This window comes from Tachysurus fulvidraco, chromosome 20 (assembly GCF_022655615.1).
Source record: "Tachysurus fulvidraco isolate hzauxx_2018 chromosome 20, HZAU_PFXX_2.0, whole genome shotgun sequence".
Classification (NCBI taxonomy): Eukaryota; Metazoa; Chordata; class Actinopteri; order Siluriformes; family Bagridae; genus Tachysurus; species Tachysurus fulvidraco.
Genome location: NC_062537.1, coordinates 4,317,858 through 4,339,948, shown reverse-complemented (window position 1 = coordinate 4,339,948; position 22,091 = coordinate 4,317,858). Strand labels below are relative to the sequence as shown.

The 22,091-nt window shown below is 42.1% G+C and overlaps 1 protein-coding gene across 4 annotated transcripts; it reads right to left on the bottom strand.

Annotated features, from left to right (window-relative positions):
* Window positions 1-160: 160 nt before the first annotated feature.
* Window positions 161-20,567, bottom strand: LOC113638450 (protein FAM222A). 4 transcript variants are annotated; one of them, XM_027139671.2, is made up of 4 exons: window positions 19,697-20,567; window positions 12,872-12,931; window positions 12,622-12,756; window positions 161-2,697 (listed from the first exon to the last, which is right to left on the bottom strand). In XM_027139671.2, exons 3-4 carry the CDS (start codon window positions 12,710-12,712, stop codon window positions 1,427-1,429), a joined length of 1,362 nt encoding a protein of 453 aa, XP_026995472.1. In that variant the 5' UTR covers window positions 12,713-12,756; window positions 12,872-12,931; window positions 19,697-20,567; the 3' UTR covers window positions 161-1,426. The 4 variants fall into 4 exon arrangements, with proteins under 4 accessions (XP_026995472.1, XP_026995470.1, XP_047660982.1 ...); XM_027139669.2 differs by lacking the exon at window positions 12,872-12,931 and having other exon boundaries at window positions 19,697-20,566; XM_047805026.1 differs by lacking the exons at window positions 12,872-12,931; window positions 19,697-20,567 and adding an exon at window positions 6,919-7,056 and having other exon boundaries at window positions 12,622-12,757.
* Window positions 20,568-22,091: the final 1,524 nt, after the last annotated feature.

Genomic DNA, 22,091 nt, shown 5'->3' with positions numbered 1-22,091 from the left:
GTTATAAATGACTCGTCTCATGTACTCATTATACTGTGTTTATTCCAAGATAAGTGTTACGCCTGTCTTGACTTTATAAGCTAGTTCGGAATTTATGATTAATGTCTCCAGAGGGAGCGACGTTAGTGCCAACATTCATTTAAAAAAAATAATAATAAACAATTAGATTTTATTTGACAATCTTAATTGTGGAGGGGAATTCAGACAGTCATACATACAGTAGTAAATAGTCAGTGAAGCATAACATAGGGAAAGGGCTAATCTGCCAACATTATAATTGCACTTTTTAAAACATGTAGCCCACGGTGTGCCATTTTACCCCAACAATGCTTCAAGCTAGTCCATTTAGATGGATTGAAAAAAACAAAATCAAGGGCAAATGTTCCCCCCCCATTTCTTTTTATCCGATATTCAGATATCCTGGTAGTATCTTCTAACATGGTACAGAAAATCAAATGTCAATAAATAATGAATAAAACATGAACACTGACACTGAAATGCAGCTGAAACTCTTAAGACTTAGTCACAGTAACTCGTGGCTTCGCATCTGGTCGCTGATGGAGCCAGCTCAGTAGTGTATGCTTCCCAGTCTGTACTTCAAATTCATAAATGGCATTTAAAATAAAATAAAATAAAAAAAAAAAGGAAAGAGAAAAAAAAAAACACTGGACTGGCTACAGTAGACGACAAACAACTAGATCAACTTGCCAGAAACGGGTGAAAATTTGGATAAAACCATTATAACAAAAAGAAATCATTGGTCACAAACAGAGATGGAACAAGTAGAATAAAGAATCTTATAAATATGCCTGTCTACTGATAGACACAATCATAATAAAGTAAAAGAATTCAAGTTTTTTCTTTTTAAATGAAATGTTTTCCAAACCAACCCATTCCAGAGTCATTTTAATAGATTTTTATAACAGTGCAATTTGAAAAATCATAACTATTATGATTTAGTACTAGCAGGGCTATACAACGTTCTGCCAACAAGAGTTCACTAAACATACATCATCAGTTTAGTTATGGTTTTGGAGTAAACAGACCTGAAGTGTCAATGTCCTGCAATAGTGGGCAGTTTGATTCCTGTTGAGAATTTGGCAGCTAATCTGAAATGGTTCCATTCAGATCATTTGGATGAAAAGTAATAGTATGATGCCACAAAATCCCTGTTGCTGCAAAATTGTGGAATATGAGTACTTCTTGAAGTACATGAACTCAGTCTAGCTAACGTGAGTTAAGCTGAAACTCCAATCTTTTGCGGGCGTGAGAAGCACTGGTACCCTTTTAAGCTTTGCAGAAACCCGCTGAGCCCTTTACCAAAAGACACACATCCACAAGAGGCGTGTCTGATAGCAAATCTATGCTTCATCTCCTAATCCCAACAGTCAACATTTGACCTTCTAGAATCAACTGTCTGATGCCCCTATCTAAAAACAGGCAGCTGGATGTGCGTGGGCTGAATGGCCTCGTACCCACGGCCCAGCATGCGCTCCTTGATGCAGGGTGGGTGTATCTCACTGATCAGGCACTCCAGAGACTGTAGGCTGCTGCTGAGCAGGGATGCCTGACACAAGCTTCGGCCTGGCAACCCGCAACACAGGCCAAGACCTGGGTACTGCTGCGGCACACAGTGGGCTTGGCGCTGAGGAAGGCCATGGCTGTGGCCAAGCCCCACTGTGCCTAGGGGCAGATCCTGTGGGTTGTAACAATCACTGTCAGGTGTCGCAAGCGTGCTGTTCCAATGAGGTGCAAAGAACTGGCCAGCAGAGAAGTCACCATGTTTGGTAGCGCAGTTCAAAGGTGATGATCCTACCTGGTCCAGTGTGACGCCTGTTACACATGTGCCTGTGCTGAGGGCATGAGCCCTGTATGGAATCTGAGTGGTACCTTGGGGCAAGCATACATCTGGAGATCTGCTTATAATAGCTCTGCTGCTGCTGTTGGCACTGTACCTGTGTAAGTGACCCTGTGGATAGTGCTGCTTTTGCTGCTGATGTCTCTGCTGCTTTGACTGCCATATCGCATATTCCATAGTGTCCATGTAGCCCGTCGTCTTGGCCATGTCCATGCTGAAGTTGGAATCCAAGCAGCCTGTCGCTGCTTGATGAGATGGGCTGGATTGATCTTCAACAGTTGTCTGAAGCCCTTGGGCATGGGACGTCCTTGCCATTTGTCTCACTATGCCAAGGGACACATGGTCTGAATGGGAAGCTAGAGCCAAACTTTGCCCACTAGCAAGAGATGTAGCAGAAGCTGGTACCATGACATTGGGTGGCACTGGAACGTTGTGCACCTCAGGAGGTTTGCAAATCTCCAAACTGTATGGCCTCTGCCTGTGCCGGTGTGCCAAGTTGTTGCTGCTGGGTGGTGCATAAGGTGCTACTGCCATCTGGATTGGTGATAGTTTAGTCCTCTTGCCATCAGAGCTCTTTACTATGCCTTTGGTCACATTGGGGACTTTGACAATGGCCAGCAAACCCTGGTAGCCACTTGAGTAGGGCTGGGAGTAAGGGCTGTAGCGTTGGCCTGTTGTATCCAAGCCGTTGACAGTCCGGCCAATTTGTTTGTGCTGTGGGACCCTGATATTGGATGGGAAGATCTTGATAGACAGCGGACTATCTGCCGTCTTCTGTGCGTAGGCATCCAGCTCAGCAGCAGAAGGGTACCGTGGAGACTGCATTGAGCTCAGATCACCTGCAAGCAGACATGGTATTAGTTACATAACGGGAGAGAATATGTAAAATACAAATAAGAAACCATGTATTTTGCATGACAAAATACAAAATCACTTTTAAAAATATGCTAGCAAATATCAAGTACCCACAAGCACAAGTATCCTACAGAGGTCATTTGATAACGATATAGTGGAGATTAGACAGAATATACACTCCTGTTGTACCCTAGTTTGATACTGAATCTTGCACACGGAATATGAACAAAAACAAATATCGCCAATTGAGGGTTTTGCTGTCTGACAAAGCAGATTGTTCTGCGCTCTTCAGCATAAACACAAGAAAGTGATAAATACTGGATGAGTAAAAATGATCAAGGAGTAGACATAAGACAAGAAAAATCGCCCAATAAAAATGGAGATACAGGATTGTCTGCTATATCCCATTTTTTACCCCCCACACTCACTTCCTCTGCCTCATTTCCTCTTGTGGATGTTCATCCTTAGACATCTGCATCTTTCTAAAAACTCATTTTGTGGAGGGAGACACCCCGGGCAATGTTTGATCAGTGCATTATGAAATTAATTTGGTCTTTCTTCAGGACAAAATTGGATTACCCTGGGAAATCAAGAAAGAGATGACGAGAAGGGGGGGGGAGCTAATTTTGTTTCAGTGGCTTGAGTGGAATTCATTTCATGGCATTTGGCTATGCAACCCACTTAAATGTAAGCACAAGTCAGCTCTGGAGATCAGAAGGAGAAGGAAAGTACAAATGTCAATCACCTTTGGATGATACAAAGTCTGATTGATACCTTCAGAATGAACGAGGCAGCAGACTTCAGATGGTTATGGTCAGTGAAGAATGAAGGCAAGTTTTTTTTTTTTTTTATAAGATTGGCAATCGCCATAAATAACTGGCCCATGGTATAGATCCCATGTGCTCTTGATGCTCTGCGACTTCCACAGATGAACAAGCATACATTACATGGTTATAGGACCATTTTTACAGCAGTGAGCCTAACCTGAAGTCTAATAATGGAAAATCTCCAGGGGGGACATACATTCAATGGTGTACAGGAAAGCTGGAGGGACAAACCAAAATTGGATTTAAAGACCATTATTCAAACAATTTCATGGCTGTTTAAACTGCTGCAACTAAGGGAAGAAAAAGTGCTCCACATACTGTAGCTATGGATCTGCTGCCAAAAAAATATGGCCATTCTTGAGAATGACACTTTTATGGAGTTTCTGACATGAAAAGAAAAGTGCTAAAATTAAACTAGATTACTCAGTAGTCAGCAAAAGCCACTGCAGCCTTCTTACAGGCGACAGGTAAAAGGGCTTTAGCGGCGGAAACAGTCCTAAATACGACAATTCAGACTGATTTCGGTAAAAGAAGCCATTACAAGTGATTGCTCGAGAATGTGATGGTGATCTTGCTTGTTGTTTCTTTTCAGGAGTGATTTGGGACTTCATTTCATTTTCAAGCCCACAATGAGCCTCCAACTGTGAAAATGATTCAATCTACAAGATCCATCTCATAAAGGAAATAAATTGGGTGTTTAAAATGGAGGATGGAGGAGAAACGGATAGTGCTACCAATGCATCTTGCTGCAAAACACACTGCCTGCAGTCACACAGTGCTCACAGGGGGTCATTCATCATGATGAAGCCCCAGAAATAGATGTACAGGTGGGCAGAAATTTATGTCATTGTTAAGAATCTGTGAAAGTCCACAGATCATGACAGCAGAGCCTTAAAAGTGTGCTGCTTTGATCTGGCCTGGTTTCAGGGGCTGTTATGGGGAAACACCAGAAACTTAAATGTTCATGTTGGACCGCCTCGTAAATTGAAGGATTCAGATATGCAGCACCGCTCTCCTCCTATAAAGATCATTTTGCACGCCCCAGAACCTTGGCAACATATAATGTCATGGAAATATTGGTGGATTCAGTATGCATAATGAATTGCGGAGTAGTTTGGGAAGTGGCTAAGTTGTTGCCAAAGCTGTGGGTTGTTAGCTACAGAGCGTGACAGAGGGAAACGATTAGCATTCTGACCCTAAGCACTTAATCACATAGAGCAGACCAACTGCTAACCTCTTTGACTGCAACGCTGTCAAGGTCCACTCCAAGACTATGGATGAATTTAGTAGCCCATCTGCTCAAAGCCACTCAAGCAGACACACCGCTAAATCCAAACTGTTATTTGCCGAGTCTGCCTTACCCAGGGGCTTCTCGGAGTGCTTACCAATTTACACTCTGTAAGTCTTTTAAGTGGCTTTCCTCCCTCTCTAGTGTCAGGATTGCCTGAGGTGGGACACATGGGATTCAAACGCGAGTGCTCTTACGCATGCAAGGCCATTACCTGGAGCTCCCAGCGCTACAGCTGAAAGAACGGGAATCAAACACATGCTGCTTCACTGCGCAGCTCAGAGAGGCAAGGTCAACCCTTCGATCAAACAAAGCTCTCAAAAGTGACTTCTATTACATTAGGTCGGCCCTGAAGGGAAGAGGGGAGGCGAGAGCGACTCTGAAATCTCAATTAACACTCGGCTAATTAACTTCACACGCCATTTGATACAGAACAAACTCTTTAAAGTAGGACAATGACAAGACCAGTACCCAGGAATGGGAACATGGTATGTTAAAAGGTTTGAAGAAAGGAAACAAAATGTATGAAGATATGGAACCTACCATTCATTAGCTACAAAACTGTGCACGGCAAAAACACAAGCATTAATGCTGACTTGCATGCTGGAAAAAATGTTAAGAATATGAACGCACACAAAGATTTCAGCCCAGTAAGCTGCCCAATCCTTTTTCCCATGATTGCACTTAAAGCAGTACCCTCAGATCACAGAGGAGACCTCATTGTTTGTAGCTGATTGAGTTAATCACTGATTACCTGGGAATACAGCTGAAGCTAACAAAAAAAAAAAAGGTGGAACTCAGTTCCTGCGTTTCCACCAGGCTTCGTTACTAAAACGCAGGCCTAACGATCAAAAGACAAGGTTGTCCACTTGGTAGCTTTGCTTTAGGACGAGGCTATCAGTCTGAGCTACAAAGGGTAAAAAACAATTTGCAAAGAAATATGAGAATAATGTTGTGTAGTCCGTTGGGTGCTTCTGGTCATCTAATATCTAATAATCAATTTACACATTACTATCAAAAATGAAGTCACTTTTTGCTGTACTACAGCTCCATCATGATTGTTTATTTTAGTAAATATTAATTTCAGTGATGACTTGTCCATAGGGGAACGTCTGACACTATATACAGTACATTTCCAGGTATTTGAAAATTTTTAATTTACATCATTTTCAAATTCTGTTAAATGGCCTTTTTTAATGACCAACAATTGACAAAAATGTATAGCTATAATATATTAATACCTGTACATCCAGTGCTAAATTTTGCCGAAATCTTTCAAACCTGGTTATAATGAATTCATTCAATCATTCTGTCAATCGTGTTGTTGCATCAAACACACTTGAACAAAAGCTATGCCTAAAGCCGCTTAAAACGAGCTGCTGGACAGTCAGCCGGATGACTGCATGTTGCTGAGTCTCAAATGCTTATTTGAGAAAAATTCACTAGACAGAAACACATCATATAAGTCAAGTCTGATAGCTGCTCAACTTCATTTTATTTTAGGACCACATTAATACCATAACCTGACTCACCAAAATCTATGGTCACTAAATAGGTAACTAATGTTTTAGCAGAACATTCAATCTCAAAACCCAGATATTATTGTTTTTCCTTTAAAAAAAACTACACACAAGCAGTAAAACTGCAGTTAAAATGGAAGAATTCAAATCCACACAAAAGTTTTTGCGGCATTTTGCTACTCACTCTCAGTGCATTTGTTGAGCGATTGATTCAGCAGCACTCCATTAGTACCACAAAGGCTCGGCTGAGTGGTTAAAATGCTCCAGTTAAATCAGGTGAGTAGGAGGTAATCATCCCCTTTAACAGAATTACAACAGTTAAAACATGGCAGCCTGAAATGCACAATGTCAATTTCAAGTGTGCATCAGATCGAACGGTAGGTTTTTACCAGGAATACCTCACCGCTGCCACGCTTTCACTGACGCCAAACGCGGTTATGGAGCCCTGGCGAGTTTGCAAGGCCGTGAACCGACTCCCTCAGGAGAGTCACGCCCTCGTGAAATGTTCCCAAGCTTGCACAGAATAAAAGCTCCTATTATTAATATTAAGAGACATTAATACTAACTGACATGAATCCAAAAGCAGGCATCCATGTGTGGAGCTGTCACATTATAATAGCAGGGTGCTGGGAATGAGAGTGCGGAGCCCTTCGTACACCGTTCCCAGCCAATACCCGGCATACATCTGATGAAACCGGTCCTGAAGTTCTGCAATGCAAAAAAAAACCCTCCAATGAAGTTCATTTGATTAAACATGTCCATGTCAAACAAATGCACCCAGTTCACCTCATCAGTGTCTCTTTCATGGGAGGCTCTGTGAGAAGAGAATAACTGGAGGGGTCAGCACTTATTTATCTGTGCTTGAGAAGTCAGGCACAGATGAGCCAGGCACTTTACACGAGTGTTACTTTCCATTTGGCTCAGCACTGTGGGAAAACAAATTGCAGCCATGCCTAAACAGCCTAACCGGAGGCACAGCTCTTCCCACAGCATTGCTCCCATTACTATCATCCGCGTGATAAGAAGAGCCACATAGTTTCAATCACTTCCGTAGTCACTCACGACTGAAACGCTTCGTTTAGAGCTGTCACGATGCCAAATTTCTTACATACAAAGTAAGATTGATCGCAGGTGGGAAAAATCTATGATGGGGAAACGAGTGAAAAGCTTAATAATAGCAAACCTGAATGTCTGTGATCATTTCTGTTCCTCAATCTCGGTGAAGCAAATTAAACCCTCCATCATGAGAGTTTATAATGTTTAAAGTATAGGAACCAAAACCAGAGCATGTGACTTGTTCTGAAACGTTTCACCCCATTGAAAAGTGGCCCATGCATACGTAGGGCAGCAGGTGACGAGGCCAGATTATGTTGCTTAAACAGCAGATACTTTTCATGAGATTACCGCAATATTGCCATCATCTTCCATAGTCAGAATTACAAATCACTTGCATTTCCATTAACTTGCCTGAAGCCATTAAAATGTGCGGAGTGTGCATAAGAGAAAAAAAGAACTCTTTCAGAGCAGATTCTCTGGTTTCGGATAATAAAGTCAATATCTTATGCTTTCCAAAGCAAGATAATGACAGAAAGGTGCCAACAGGCCTTTAATTAAACCTCTTTAATTCATCACAGGATTTTTTTTTGTAATAAGTTCATTGTCATTTCATTTTAGCAGATTAAATCCAGTTGAATTGTGCAATGCACTTGGGATAAACATTTATTCTGTTGTGTAATACCTGCTGCAACAATTACCTATTTGATGTTTTTTTTTATTGCCTACTTATCAAATAAACTGCTCGACAAACACCTCAAGCACACAGAAAACCTTTTTTAGCAATATTACATGTTTTTGTTGAATATTGTTCTTTCCAGCTTTGAGTTTTCTCTAATTAGATCATGCACGTAACGACGTTTGAATAGGAAGCACGACTGTCTTTCCTCTTAACAGTAACTGTAGAAAATGAAATCTCTATATTAATTTGCTACTTCAAGCCACTTTTTGCTGACATTATCCACATCTGCACAATAGTTTGCAGGAAAGAAAAGGGGGGGAAATGCAAATTATTCACTCGGTTCCGTGTATTTGTATGACAAATAATTGTCAACAAAAAAAAATTAATGATCATGACAGGTCTAAAGGCAAAGCCCCGAGTTCTGCCTGGCAGATGTGGTGCTAACAGTCACAACATGTTGCCAGGAATGTGGCTGACTGATAAATCCTCAGGGCTAAACACGGTCCACGAGTTGCTGAGGCAGACATATGCACTGTATATTCCCTACAGTCCCACCATGGGCTCCTTTCCAGAATAACAGATATGACACATGCCTCAAGGCAATTGCAACTCCAACGATTCATCAGCTGCATTTCACGCCAACCATTAAACCTCCAGAGATCCAATGAGGGGATGAAAATAATAGTACAGCAGTTTTAGTGAAGGAAGAACCCAAAATTAGCGTTGGGTAGAATAACACCTAATATGGCTCAAGCCTTAGACATGTAAAGCACATTGGATTTGAGGTGTGTGCTGAGTGACATGAGCTGGGACTGTCAGAGCACATCAGGCTCTGGACACAGAGAAGCAGAACCGTGTGTGTGTGTGTGTGTGTGTGTGTGTGTGTGTGTGTGTGTGTGTGTGTGAGAGAGCTGCCTGAGGCTCTGCCTGTGGCAAACCAGAGCCCTTCTGTTCCAGCGTTTAGCAGACAAGCGCTCCACTGATTCCAAATTAATATTTAATAACATGGCAGACAATGAGGTTTTTACCCCAGCTGGATGGGGAAGTGGGAGGGTAGGGGCACATGGAGATTTGCTCCAGTTGTTAAAAGGAAAATCAGAAAGGCTTTAGCACTGTGTATGTGGAAAAGACAATAGAGACTGCTTATTGACAAAATGCTCATTGTTAGCCAACAGGCTCAATTATCTTTAATGCTTATAGTCTCCTCATGTTAGGATCTCAAAATTGTTTCTCTCTTACCTTTGATTAAGGTATATTTCAAACTCTATTCCGGTTGAAATTGCTCGCTTTATCTCCTCCCTGATCAAACTGAACAAAATTCAATCCTAATAGGAGATGATGCATACCGCGTACATAGATCAATTATGCGAACGCCAGGCAGGCTCTCTGCACGCAAATAATCAGCGAATAATAATCAATGTCCCTCGGTCCCGATGGCCCAGGACTTAAGAGGACGACAAAATGCACTCTCGTTAATTGTGAGTGTAATGCATGCTGACAGTAATGATAATTAACCGACTCTGAAAGCCATGTTTATGAAAATCACTTTGAACCACTTTTATAAACCAAGACGGTACGGATTTAATATCATGGAGGAGTCTATAGGGGTTGCTCAGGCAGTGTAGGGTTACTTAGCCTCTGCCTAGTGAAGAAATTAGATCAATAGTGTATGATGTGTGGACTTGTGAAAGTCCGAGTTGCCCTTAGCGACCGTGTGAAACTCTCAATTAGAGAAAGGTCAGTGGATTCTATAACATTTCGAAACTCAACGCTCCAGCACTCCTTTTCTTTAGAAAACAATCTCCTCTTCGTAGACATCCCACTCGAGCACGAATCTGCAAAGCTGCTATGGAGCTTGGAAGTGGAAAGAAGTATCTCGATATAATTTTTTTAATAAGATCTAATATGATCAAGCTACACAAATAGCTAGCTTTCTATAATCATGATGTACATCCAATGCGCTTTATATAATGTGAATGTTTAGGTCACGTTCAAGGAATCCTGAATGCTTCACATTTTAAAATCTGAATTTATATTACAGTATATATTTCTCAGATGTAATGAAGGTTCTGAGGTATTTTTTATAATAAAACAAACCGGTTTATTTTAACATGCAACCTATAAAATTCATATTTAAAAGCTTCCTCCAAAAGCCTCTTATTTAAACAGTTTGATCGGCGTGATGCGGACGCAGCAGATCTAATCAGCCTTCAGTCCTCAAACACAGTTTTAGACTTTGTGTCACTTCAAAGTGACCGACGCTGTCCTTCAGACATCTCCTCCTCTGGGGAACAAAACCACCGTCTGTGATGACAGCCGCCCTTGCAGAGGGAAAGCGTGTCAGCCTGCGCGGCATTCGTCAATGCCCTCATGAATTAAATTAAAAGACGGTGCGATTGCCGTCACTGATAAAGAGCACCGATTGATCTGCACTGGTGATAAACCTGAAACTGGGGGAGTAAGTAGAGACCAAGGTGAACTTCCCTACTTTCCAGCTCTTCCACTCTCTCTCCCTCCCTCTCTCGGGCTCTCGCTCTCGCTCTCTTATCTAACCTTCCACTTTAGTCTGCTATTCTTCTCGCCGAACTGGAGAGGCCTAATTAAGGCAAATTAATTCCAGCAAATAGCCTAATTCATTAAGTCACGTTTTGCATCAGAGAGCCCTCGTTTTTTTTTGTTTTTTTTTAAACTTGTATTAAAGTAACCCCATAAGCATGAGTGGCACTGCTTGAATAAATATGAGACAGAAACATGTATCCTATATAATCTTGGGCTAGTTATCTCTCACTCACTCTCTCTCTTTAAATATATACATACACACACATAAATGTGTATAATGTGTAGGTAGATAGATAGAGTTTGGTCTACGTTTTCATTTCTACTACAGAGGCTTGGAATGAAAAAAGCGCTCTCAGCCTTAATGGATAAAAAATCCATTGTCTGGACAGAGGATCCATCATCCACTCAATATGGTTAAACCATGAAAATCAAAGGTTAGGTTACCTTAGAAAATTGAATTTACCATGGGATTTTTTTTTTTCAGCCATTTACTCCAATAAGTCTCTTTTTTTTCCTTCTCTTTGCTCCATCTCTCTGCACCTTGTTCATAAAAGCATCCGCCGTAACAGAGGCTTTCTCAGCACGGCCGGATCTGGTGAAACTGTTCCAACGCCTCTGGTTAAACAGCTAAGCTCTACTTCAAATCATGTGTTATTGCAGCCAGAGGGGCCTTTTGGTCTTCCAGATGTAGTGGAGATGGAAGAGGCTTTTAACTTTCCACATCAGACACCTTTAGCGAGTTGCACAACCGAATCCAAAACAAAGGCCTGTCTGAGAATGAAATAAGGGTTTATCATGAAAAGGAGATGTGGACTGGCTACGCTGGTAAACTGTGCTGTACAGGTGTGCGCTAATTCCACCGTGAAACATGCTCCAGTTTTAAAGCAAGCCGATATTTAAAGAACAAACAAGCCTCAAATCCCTGTATTATTAAACAGGGTGGCCATTGTAAAGATCATTGAAGATGTCTTTACACAATATGCCACTAAAGAGTAAAAAGAAAACTAGCAGAAAAAGACATTTTTAATATCCGGGTAGTGGCCGATATGCAATAAATTCACTGAAACCATACAATATACAAAAGATAATCCTTGACTTTTTTTTTTAAATGCATCGATGTCTATCAACATGTTTTTTTTTTTAATACATCCGGTAGTTCTCACGTTTCCCCTCCACCTGAAAACACACTTCAGCGGTCTGTACAGGAGATGAAAAAACTTTCATAATCTCCTTAGCATGCAAACATGTTACGATGCCACCTTTGTCACCACCCCGTGCACGATAGTAACTTGAATCGTACGCAACAGCGATCGTAAGCACAGAACGACGACGCATTGCTGACCAGAACTAAAACAAAGCGATCTGTTTTTGGCTCAGTGTCGCCTTTCCTCACAGCCACTGTCTCTTTCAGCTGTTACCAACAACGTGATAAATGCTGACAGGAAGATTTTACGGTAAAGTGGCTTTAAAATGTCAAAAAAAAAAAAGACAAGTGGGGGACGTGAGCCGTTTTGTACAGAATACGTGCAAAGCGACTTTTTGTACATCAAATTTCTAAATGTTCCGTAAAATGTTTTTAAATGGCCGATTTACCCCACAATACCACTGAATCATTACACTATCGAGATCACATCATGTTACCATCTGTAGTTCTGTAATGTTTTATTAAACGAAATAAATACTTCCACAATGTAATGTTCTAAAGCAGATACCTGCCAGAGGTAGGTATCATTTTGTGCACTTTTCAAAGCAAAAGGAGATATATATATATATATATATATAAAAAGTCTGCTGAGAATTTCAAATGAATTCACACTGAAGCTACATTTACAGTTGGGGAAGAAAAAAAAATCTACAACTCTACAGTCAACACTGTACAGCCCACCTACCAATCTGTTTATAACATGCATCTTTGATCCCCAAGCACAGTCCTAATGATCTAATAAAATCGAATAAACCTGTGTGTCCCTTATGCTTACTTTTCAGGCTGACGGGAGCGTCCAGGATCTTGGCAGCACACGCCGGGTGCTGGGCGGGTTGGTTCTGTCTTCTCGGCAGGCACGCCAGCATGATGCAGCTTTTAGGCTCTACGGCTGCGAAAAGCCTTGAGGAATCTGCGGGGAAGGAAAAAGGAGAGTCACTTCTAAATTTTTCATCTGGCGCTCGCGTCACGTGTGTGTTAATCTGGATCTGCTTCCTGTTTACTGCTCTGATTCTTCATGAACGTACACTGAGGAAACCATCCTGCGGTGGTCGGCCTGGTCAGGCCGGCTGTACGAAATGTCTGCCCTTTAGGTGCACAGAAACAAAGAAGATGGTAATGTAATGACTCAGCAAGCGGTTGTCTTTTTGGTGGGATTTGGTGGGCCTGAGGTGCATGCTGAGTGCTCGACGGCTCTAATCAATCTCCCAGCAGGCCATAAATCTCACCTCCCTCTGTTCTCGGCTGCTAAGCTATATAAAGACGTACATCCACAGGCAACCCTGACAGGGATAACAACACAATGCCACTATAGGATTAACATCCCAGGCAAAGCAGGCCAGGCAAGCTTTATCTTTTCAAGGCTCTACAAATGAAAAGCATCTATCTAGATGTCCCTTCTAATCCAATTTTCATCTTTTTTCTTTGGATAATCCTTTAATTTAGTCATTTGACAGGTGGCCCCAGTGACATGAATGTAAATTATCTATAGCATGCCACAGCAAAAAACAATTTTAAAGTGAAGGGATTTAAACCCTAAAAAGCCATGGTTTATCTTGCTTTGAGAGAAATGTGAGTGTAAATCAGGGTGAAGGAGGGTTTTGTTTTGTAATAAAACTCCACCTGCAAAACACGACGACGTTTGCATTTAGCAAACAGAGCCGGATCGGAAAGCGGTTAAAACATTTTTTCCGAAAGCATACAGACCTGTTGTACTACTTTAAAGGGTTCTGGGTGAGGGGGTGTTAATGTTTTAATAGTTTGTGTTCTTACACTCTGACATTTACCTTCACCCCAATCATTATATATATTCAATTACTTTTTATTTTAACAAATTAATCTGACATCCTCATGAGATTCCATGGCAGAAGCTGGCCTAGTTCTCAGTCTTTAGGCTAATGACTGTTGACTCTTCATATCCTTCATTTTATTTGATTCTCTCTCTCTGTCGCTCTCTCCGTCTCTCTCTCTCTCACACACACAGAGGCTCGCTCACTCTCCCTGTTTTTTTTTCTCCCAAAATCCCTCTTTGATTTATTTCCCGTCCAACTTATTACTCTCCTTTTTTCCTGCTGGTTCCACACGACGGCTGCCCGAGCAAACTGGAGGGGAGAAGCTTGAAAGCCATCTGTATATACTTGATTGCCTACACCTCAGAAGGATAAAAGAAACAGCCTGGCTTTCATTCTTGTCAGGAGCCTGGAGAAATCATATACACCCTCCACCCCCATCACACACACATTTTTTCTCAACACAGTATGCACCGAGAGCCTCTCTTCAAACCAAACAGCCGGTCTGTGATCACAGACAGCTAAACGGCTAAAAAGGCTTTCTCTCCACTATTTTGTGAGAGGGCCAATTTCACAACAAGGCTTCCATTACTGCACATTTGTCAAAGGAAGATACAGGTTTTGGATGAGGGGGAGAAGAAGCGGGTGGGTAAAGGGGAGAAGAAAAAAAAAAGACAAATACGGGATCTCCCGGGAAATGCCTGTGTAGCTTTATCAACAGGAAATGAGAGACAATTGTGAAACTGCCATCCATTACACTCGCAAGTGGCTGAGGGATAAAAATGCATTAAGATACCCGTTTCCCCCAATTTTTATTTTATTTTTAAAGACAGGACAGCAAAGTGCTTTGTTTATGAAGAGCGAATAAGAGTGCAGAAAACAAAGCATGTGCCGACCCTATGGCACGTCCCCTGATGTTCGTCCTGCCATACAGACTTTGGTCGTATGTGTATTCCTACAGCTTTTAGCAAAGTGACTGTTTTAAGAGCGTGCAACAAAGGCTTGAGAAATCAGAAACAGCCCGGAGGAAAAGTGCTCCCTATCGGCAACCTAATGTCTCTTTGAATGACAGCCGGTCTGTCTCCTTAATTCCATTACGCCAAATGGCCTTGAAAGCTTCTTTCTCCAGAGGATGCCGTTCCGCTCTTTCTGCGCCCACGTCGTGCAAAGGCAACTCAATCCACGAGCCTGACATTCTTTGATACCGAGATATAAGGCTTTGCAGTTATCATACTGCGAATTCTTCATTCTTTTCCGTCTGGGATCAGAGCCTGAGCCAGCGTTCTGCAAACTTGCTTATAGGAGTTTTATCATCTAGTCCATTGTTGCTGCTATTTTTCTCCACACAGAAACTAATGACCCACGAAAGCCTAGTATCCCTCCACTGAAGCGCTGATGTCACTTCTCACAAACTCGAGCGCAGAGCAAGGCTGACAAAACTTTCGACCAGAAAGGACAGCAAATCCTTGCCACTATACTGCATCAGCCTCGCTGATAAGGCCGCTTATCATCCTCCGTGCTGCCTAGCCAGGGCCTGCTGGGGAGATAAGTGTCCTGCACGCCACTGCCGATCTTTTGTCTTCCAAGGATTTCTGATAAGATCGCCTCAGCAGACAAATTGTCCCCTCCGTTCTGGTATTTTAGCCTTTTCATCTCTCTCTCAAGCCTGGAGGTAACTAGATGGAAGGTTGTCGAATTGTACGTGCGCCAGTGCGTAGCTGGGAAAAGAGGAGTGTATACATAGATAAGGTCACGTTGCAGTAGGAAAACTGGAGGAGGGGGGCTTTATTCCCTCATGTGCACGAAGGACAGAATGTCGAGATCCTTTTAAATCAAATCTTATCTGTGTAGAATCCCTTTGAGGGCCAGAGAGTAAAACCAATGGATTAGGCATGGAAAGCTAATTGCGTGACTGGCAAAAACAAAGCAGAATATTTTAGTTCAGCGAGGTAGCAGAAGCAAAGGCTTGTTACGTTTGGTTTAGATGGAAGCGACTGTCAGGAAAGCCAGATTTACATAAAAATAGCAATCTTCCTCTCATTTCAAACAAAAAGCCATGAAGCGCAACCTGCTCTCATATAGGAACCACTTTAAAATCCTTCACTTTGTTTACATCTTTCTACAAACTCTAGCACTTGAAGCTTATGAGGTGAATCTAATGAGTAAAACCAGAATCAAGTAGCCTCAACAACCTTCCGCTCCTACTTAAGCATCCATATGCATGCGCACACATTCACACACACATAAAAGAAGCACTTCCCACTCTCAGCTCAAAATCCTGAGTTAATAATTAGATAATAATGAAAAAAAGGTTTAAGCCTGGCCCTCTTTCACTTGCCGGTTAGATAGGATTAGCATAAGAGTGCTATGGTAATTTCTTCTCCTTCCCCTCGGTGTCATCCTGCCTACACGGCGGGGGAACGAGCCACGTCGCACCGAAATAACACACTGACTGAGGCAATATAGCGCAGGCTTGACCGATGATGAAAACCAATCACAGCTCTATATTACATTTCTGTTCGAGTCCTACTAAAGTGACATGCTGCCATTAGGTCCACTTTCCAACATTGAATCTTGTCCAGCTAATGTATCTCTCTTGTCATTAATTGAGGGAATCAAGTAACCTGAACAAAATTGCCTTTACGAGGAAGAACGACTAATATATTTGTAGGCTGATCAAATAATATAGCTGCAGCCATGCAAAATCAGGTTTCCATTGACTTTATGTGCATCCTGCAGGTTTGATCTATGAGAGCTGGAGTCGAGAAACAACCCTCCCTCCCCCCAACCACCACCACCACGTCTAAAACCGATGGCCTGTCCTGTGGACTTTTCCAAATCACTTACTCTATTATGAGTGACAGCAGTGGAGGAGAGGGGTGGCCGCTCTGCCACTTCCTCCAGCAGGAGCCCTCAGTGTGATGCTGGCAATCCGGCAGGAGCAAAAGCTGAGTGCTACATCAAAAGGCCACATTTAGCCTTGCTGAGCGAGAAGCAGAGGCCACGGCTGGCTGGCGGCGTCGCGCCAAGCGGCCTCCCCTCTCCGTGGAAATGGGATCTTCTCTGAGCAGTGAAAAGATAGCAGGGCTGTTTCCCGGAGGATGGAGACCGTTTGACAGACAACGGCGGCGGCTTCATCCGTAAAGCTCCTCATGCATTTTTAATGGAATCTATTACTTCAGGATTAGGAGATAAGAGACCAGGGCCCTGGTTAAAATTCTGATAGTTAGCATAATTGGGATCAGAGGCACAGAGGAGACAAAGATTTTTTTCCCCTCCTTTTGAAAAGGGTAACCTCTTAACCAGATGCGCAAAGTACAAGTAGCCTGAGATAAACAGCAGCTCGCTGACTCACATTAGCATCAGAGACTGTAATAAAAAAAAGAAGGAGGAGGACATGGGTTTTAACAGAACCTTTAGCAGCATTTCTTCTCACCTGGCTGCGAGGTGTAAATGTAAATATGCTCAGTCAAATGTAAATTTGCCAGGCCAACTGAATTAGCTCTTTCTCCAAAGAACATTACTCCTCTGGCAACTATTTATGACTAGATATTTCACTGGCTGTCATCTACTGTGACGGCATGTTACAGAAGTTTGCTCTTTTGAGAGGCCTGTGTGTGTACAGCGGACATTACTGGTACACAGAGCAGAACCCGGACTGTGTGCTTTGCTCCAAGCACTCCTCCGCCCACCAAGCATGCAGGGCAATTCATTACGCTGTTAAGGGTCGCTGCTTCCTTCAAGTCATTAAAAATGGTAATAAAACAAAGAACTCGGAACAAAGATTGGCCAAATGTTTCCCGCAGGCTATTCACACGGGAAGAACACTTACCCCCCCTGAGTGCTTAATGAATGACTTGGCATAGAAAGACTAAAGAGTTCCAGGAGAAAATGGACTTTACTTGGTACACGCTAATCTAAAGTGACCTCCACCTGCTGCCCGCTCAATGAGAAAAAGGTTAGACTGCTCAGAAACCAGGGCAATCGTTTCCAAAGCCTTATATAATGTGAAATTGCCTTAAATGGATTGGATTTTTTGTTTGGGTGGCAGGAAAACGCAGAAAGCAGGCCAGAATGCTTCTGTAATCTTGAGTAAACGCTTTCAGCAACATCCCCCACCTGCTTGAGCCACATTACCCTGCAGCCCCCTTTCACCCCGGCTCCTCATCCCATAAAAGTAAAGAGACCAATTAGGCAGATTTCAAAGGATGGCAGACGGCCTATAATTACACACGACGTCCTTAGGAGATAAAAGGTGATTACGGTGGATGCAGAGGGAAAATTGCTTAGCAACCGAGAGATTGACATCATCCAAGTGGCAAGTGGAGCTTAGCGACCAGGCGTCCGCTCTCTGAGGTCACTCAACCTTCCTGGATCACCCTTATCTCTGGCTTTGTTTAACAAACAGGCTAAATGTATCGACAAAGCAGCTTTGTGCCAGCCTTGTGATGACTGAGGAATGCCTTGTGTAATCCCTTGTGTATTGCAAGACATTGCTTCTACTTTCCTCAATACTTAAAGGAATTTTAAAAGTGTTTTTAAACATTAGGCCAAAACAAACCACCAGAACAGCGTCATCATTTCCATCCTCATCGAATCATCAGCCCTCATGCCCTGTGGATGGAGTATGGGGTCATCCAAGATGGTTCACCATATGATGGTGGTGACTTTAATAAGAACTTTGTACTAATTTGCAATGAGCCTTCTGTCTGAATGGAACCAAAACCTAGCAGTAAATTGTGTCACCCGTCTGTACTCGGATGCCAAAAGTGACTAGTGTCTAGAAATAAGATGAATGTGACTAACCACAACAGGACACATATGCACCAATAAAAGGGTGTAAGACACAGTAGCTTGTCCCAAAGGCATCTTGGCTGAGATAATGAGGAAGTGCAGTAGTGTTTTGAGTGCAAGCCCTAAGGCCATTAGCCAGCAAATGCGGACAGAAAAACTGCTGCAGCAGGGAAAGAGAGCAGTCAGGAAAAAGAGATGACAAATCTCATGTCTTCATGGAGAGATAGTGGAAATGCTGATAGGACATAACATTAGGGGACAGTCCACGTCTTCATCTCCACCATAGTTTGCCTCCTTGGCAGATACGAAATGGTGGTAATTGGTACTCAACCGAAACACCACGACACAAAAGCCACTGCTAACCGTTGAATTATACTAATATGCAGCCTCGACCTTTGTCTGTCGGATACTGAAGTTCATGTACTGTACCTGCAATCGAAAAGTAATTACTCTGGCTTTTTAAAGGTCAGCACATTCCTTTCTACACCCATCTGAGTGGCATCCGAAATTAAGATTTCCCTTCTCCTGCTTTTCACTATAGCACTTGTCAAACATGCAAAGCTGGTCCTGTGTAACCACCATGACATACGAATAAAGCCGTTTCCCTGAGGCTTGGCAGACGGCTCTTTTGGTCTTTCTTTACACTTTAATTATGTTGCCCCATCTGAAAGGCCACAATGTTTATACCACTCCTTGGATGCCCCAAAATGTTAAACGACTTTATAAAGCGCCGCGGCCGGAGGGATGAAATCATAGATCAGACCTAAATCAGATTGGAAATGAATCTAACTATACTGGTTATTAAAGGAGGACCGGCTCATTTGTCAGAGCCACACGTCACCTGGAGCAGACTGATTTTTACCACCAGGTAAACTTATTCTTCAGGGTTTATAGTCCTGCTTTTTCTCTCCCAGAAGCCTCGCCCGTGTGGCTTTGAAAAGGCCAATAATAGTGCACTTCAAAGCCTTTTCCTGTAACCACGGGGACTCTGGCATACAAGGCCCCCTTTTATTACAGCCACATCCATCGGGGCGGTCAGCTGACATGAAAGGAGACGCATTTCCGACAATATGGACTCAGACACACACCATTCAATTCACCATCAAAAAAAACACACACACATCCAAAAGGTTTCATTTCCTTCTAATAACAGGAATGTAGACAAATCCGACTACTTTTATTAACGACCGTCCTATAAGGTGCACACACACACACAAAGTCACTTCCCTGTTTACATGATAAATAAAAAGATTCATGGGATATATTTACCATAAATGGAAGCGTCGATGCGTTTCCTAGAGCCAGACAAGCTTTATTCCCTGAGAAATCATGCCTGACGTGTCGCTCGGATCCGTAACATCACGGTTTTTTTAATCGGTCCGCTGATTTTTTTTTTCCCCTTCACTCGTCGATGCGTTAGGGACCGAATCCGAAACCCCCCCACAGAAAGAAAAAAAAAAAAAACAGGTTATCCAAACCGGCTTGTTAAATTGTCCTAGGGAGGAATTATAAAACACCGACGCGTGGTTTAAACCCGAAAATTTCCGTTAATTGTCCTGAAGCATTTAATCGGTTGTGAGCGATTTCGTGTCGAGCTTCGTGTTCCGGTTACGGTGAAGCGGCTCCGGTACAACATGCCGCATATCGGACTCCGTTCACCGACCACAATAACGGGGAAGAAAAGAGCTAAAAGCACCTGCTGCTAAGCATTTTTTTTTAGCTCAACATGGTGGGTTTTACACCTCAGGTTGGCCTAACAAGCCATAACAACAAATAGGAACTTAGAAAAAAACAAAACGAAGTTAGCTAGAAGATTAAAATATCGCTAACGGAAAATAGCTGAAGAGCTAACAAGAGCAAAATAAATAAATAAATAGACAGGCTGTGAGACTGTTCTTACTACACGGCGAAATCCATTCAAAACCTCCGGATAAAAAATAAAAAAAAGGCAAAGTTTACTTCGAATAGATCAAACAGTGAGTTTCGTAGTTTATAAAACAAACAATCCGGTGAAGTCGCGGCCTTTTAAAACGCAGGTCAGTGTTTATGTGTGCGCGTGCGTCTCCCGAGCCGAGACCGCTCCGCTCTCTACGCCTGACCGTCAATACCGTCTGTGTACACACAACAAAACGGCTCGTTCTGACCGTACCACTAACCGGAATGTTCAACCAATCAATTCTGAGAGATCGTTTGAATAAATCATCTCCTCAGCCAATCGACGTGGAGAGTGGGTGGGGTCCGGGTGTGATGCAGTCAGCGTCAGGGCGACAGCGTTTTTCCTGAGCACGCTGAAAATCCGTCATTCGGTGTGTTATTTAAAGGGACAGCGGATTTCTTTCTCGTTGTCGTGGTGGTAATGTGCTGATTATAGCTCACACAATGGCCTTTATAAAGGTTGATAACGTACATAGTGTGTGACATTTACAGTGAAATGCCATTACATACATACATAGTGTTTAAATCCCTTTAAATAATGATTAGTGTATCTTTAACCCTCATATGTCCATAAGGTCCCATTCCATTTAGAATTTCAGAGATGAAGTTAGAAAACCTCATTTTGAAATATCTAATATACTTTTCTCTCCAGTATACCGTGTGTGTGTGTGTGTGTGTGTGTGTGTGTGTGTGTGTGTGTGTGTGTGTGTGTGTGTGTGTGTGTGTGTGTGTGTGTGAGAGAGAGAGACAGATAGAGAGCGAGAGAGATAGAAAGAAGGAAAGAAAGAGAGACAGACAGAGAGAAAGAGAGACAGAGACAGAGACTGAAGAAATATTTATTTAGAATTTTTTTATTCTGGAATGAAAGCAAAGCAAAGCAAAATCAAGAACGTCATCATGGCCATATAAATAACATGATTCCATTATTCTGTCATGGTCATATAAATAAAATAATTCTATTCAACATTCCAACCATATCAGTTATCCTGCACAGGGAACTTGGAGCTGTAAACTATCTTAACCTATATTACCTGTTAACCTATTATCTGTATCTATTACCTATTATTTTTGTTTATGTAAATGTAACCATAAGAAATTTCACTTTCATCACCTGAATCTTTCACAACCTCATATGACATCCTGTAAAGATGATGCAATAATCTTTGTCTACTTATCCTGTATAATGTGATATGTCATATTACACTTACAAATTATACTTGGGACTAAGCTAAATAGCTAACTGTTGTTAGATAAAATAGATGTGTACATACATACATATACACTTACACACACACATATATATATATGTGTGTGTGTGTGTGTGTGTGTGTGTGTGTGTGTGCGTGTGTGTGTATTTATGTATGTATGTATGTACAGTATGTGTGCGTATATATATTTATTTGTTTGTTTGTTTTTTTAATTGATTTTTTTTTTGTAATAATCCCTAAATAATCCTCTCTGTAATCATGTCAAGTTAGTTTATGGGGTAGCTCATAGACATTAGTCCTTTCCTTCCAAACTAGGCTAACATATTACATGTAGCACCAGCTGCATACACTGAAAGTAAAGATTCCCCATGTTATTTCAGCCCTCTGGAGTTATTCAGTCTATTTTTCTGTGACTGTTATAGGCCTGGATATTAATCTAATATCTGCAGTATGAAAAATATCGACCAGCGGGGTCCATCCTGATAGAGATAAGAATAGAGAGATGAATCTTGAAAATGGCT

Bases quoted from the DNA above. Each gene is read 5' to 3' on its own strand.
- LOC113638450 (XM_027139671.2), bottom strand. From the start codon at position 12,712: ATGCTGGCGTGCCTGCCGAGAAGACAGAACCAACCCGCCCAGCACCCG. The intron at 2,698-12,621 runs GTAAGCATAAGG...GTCTGCTTGCAG, and splicing joins CGCTCCCGTCAGCCTGAAAA to GTGATCTGAGCTCAATGCAG.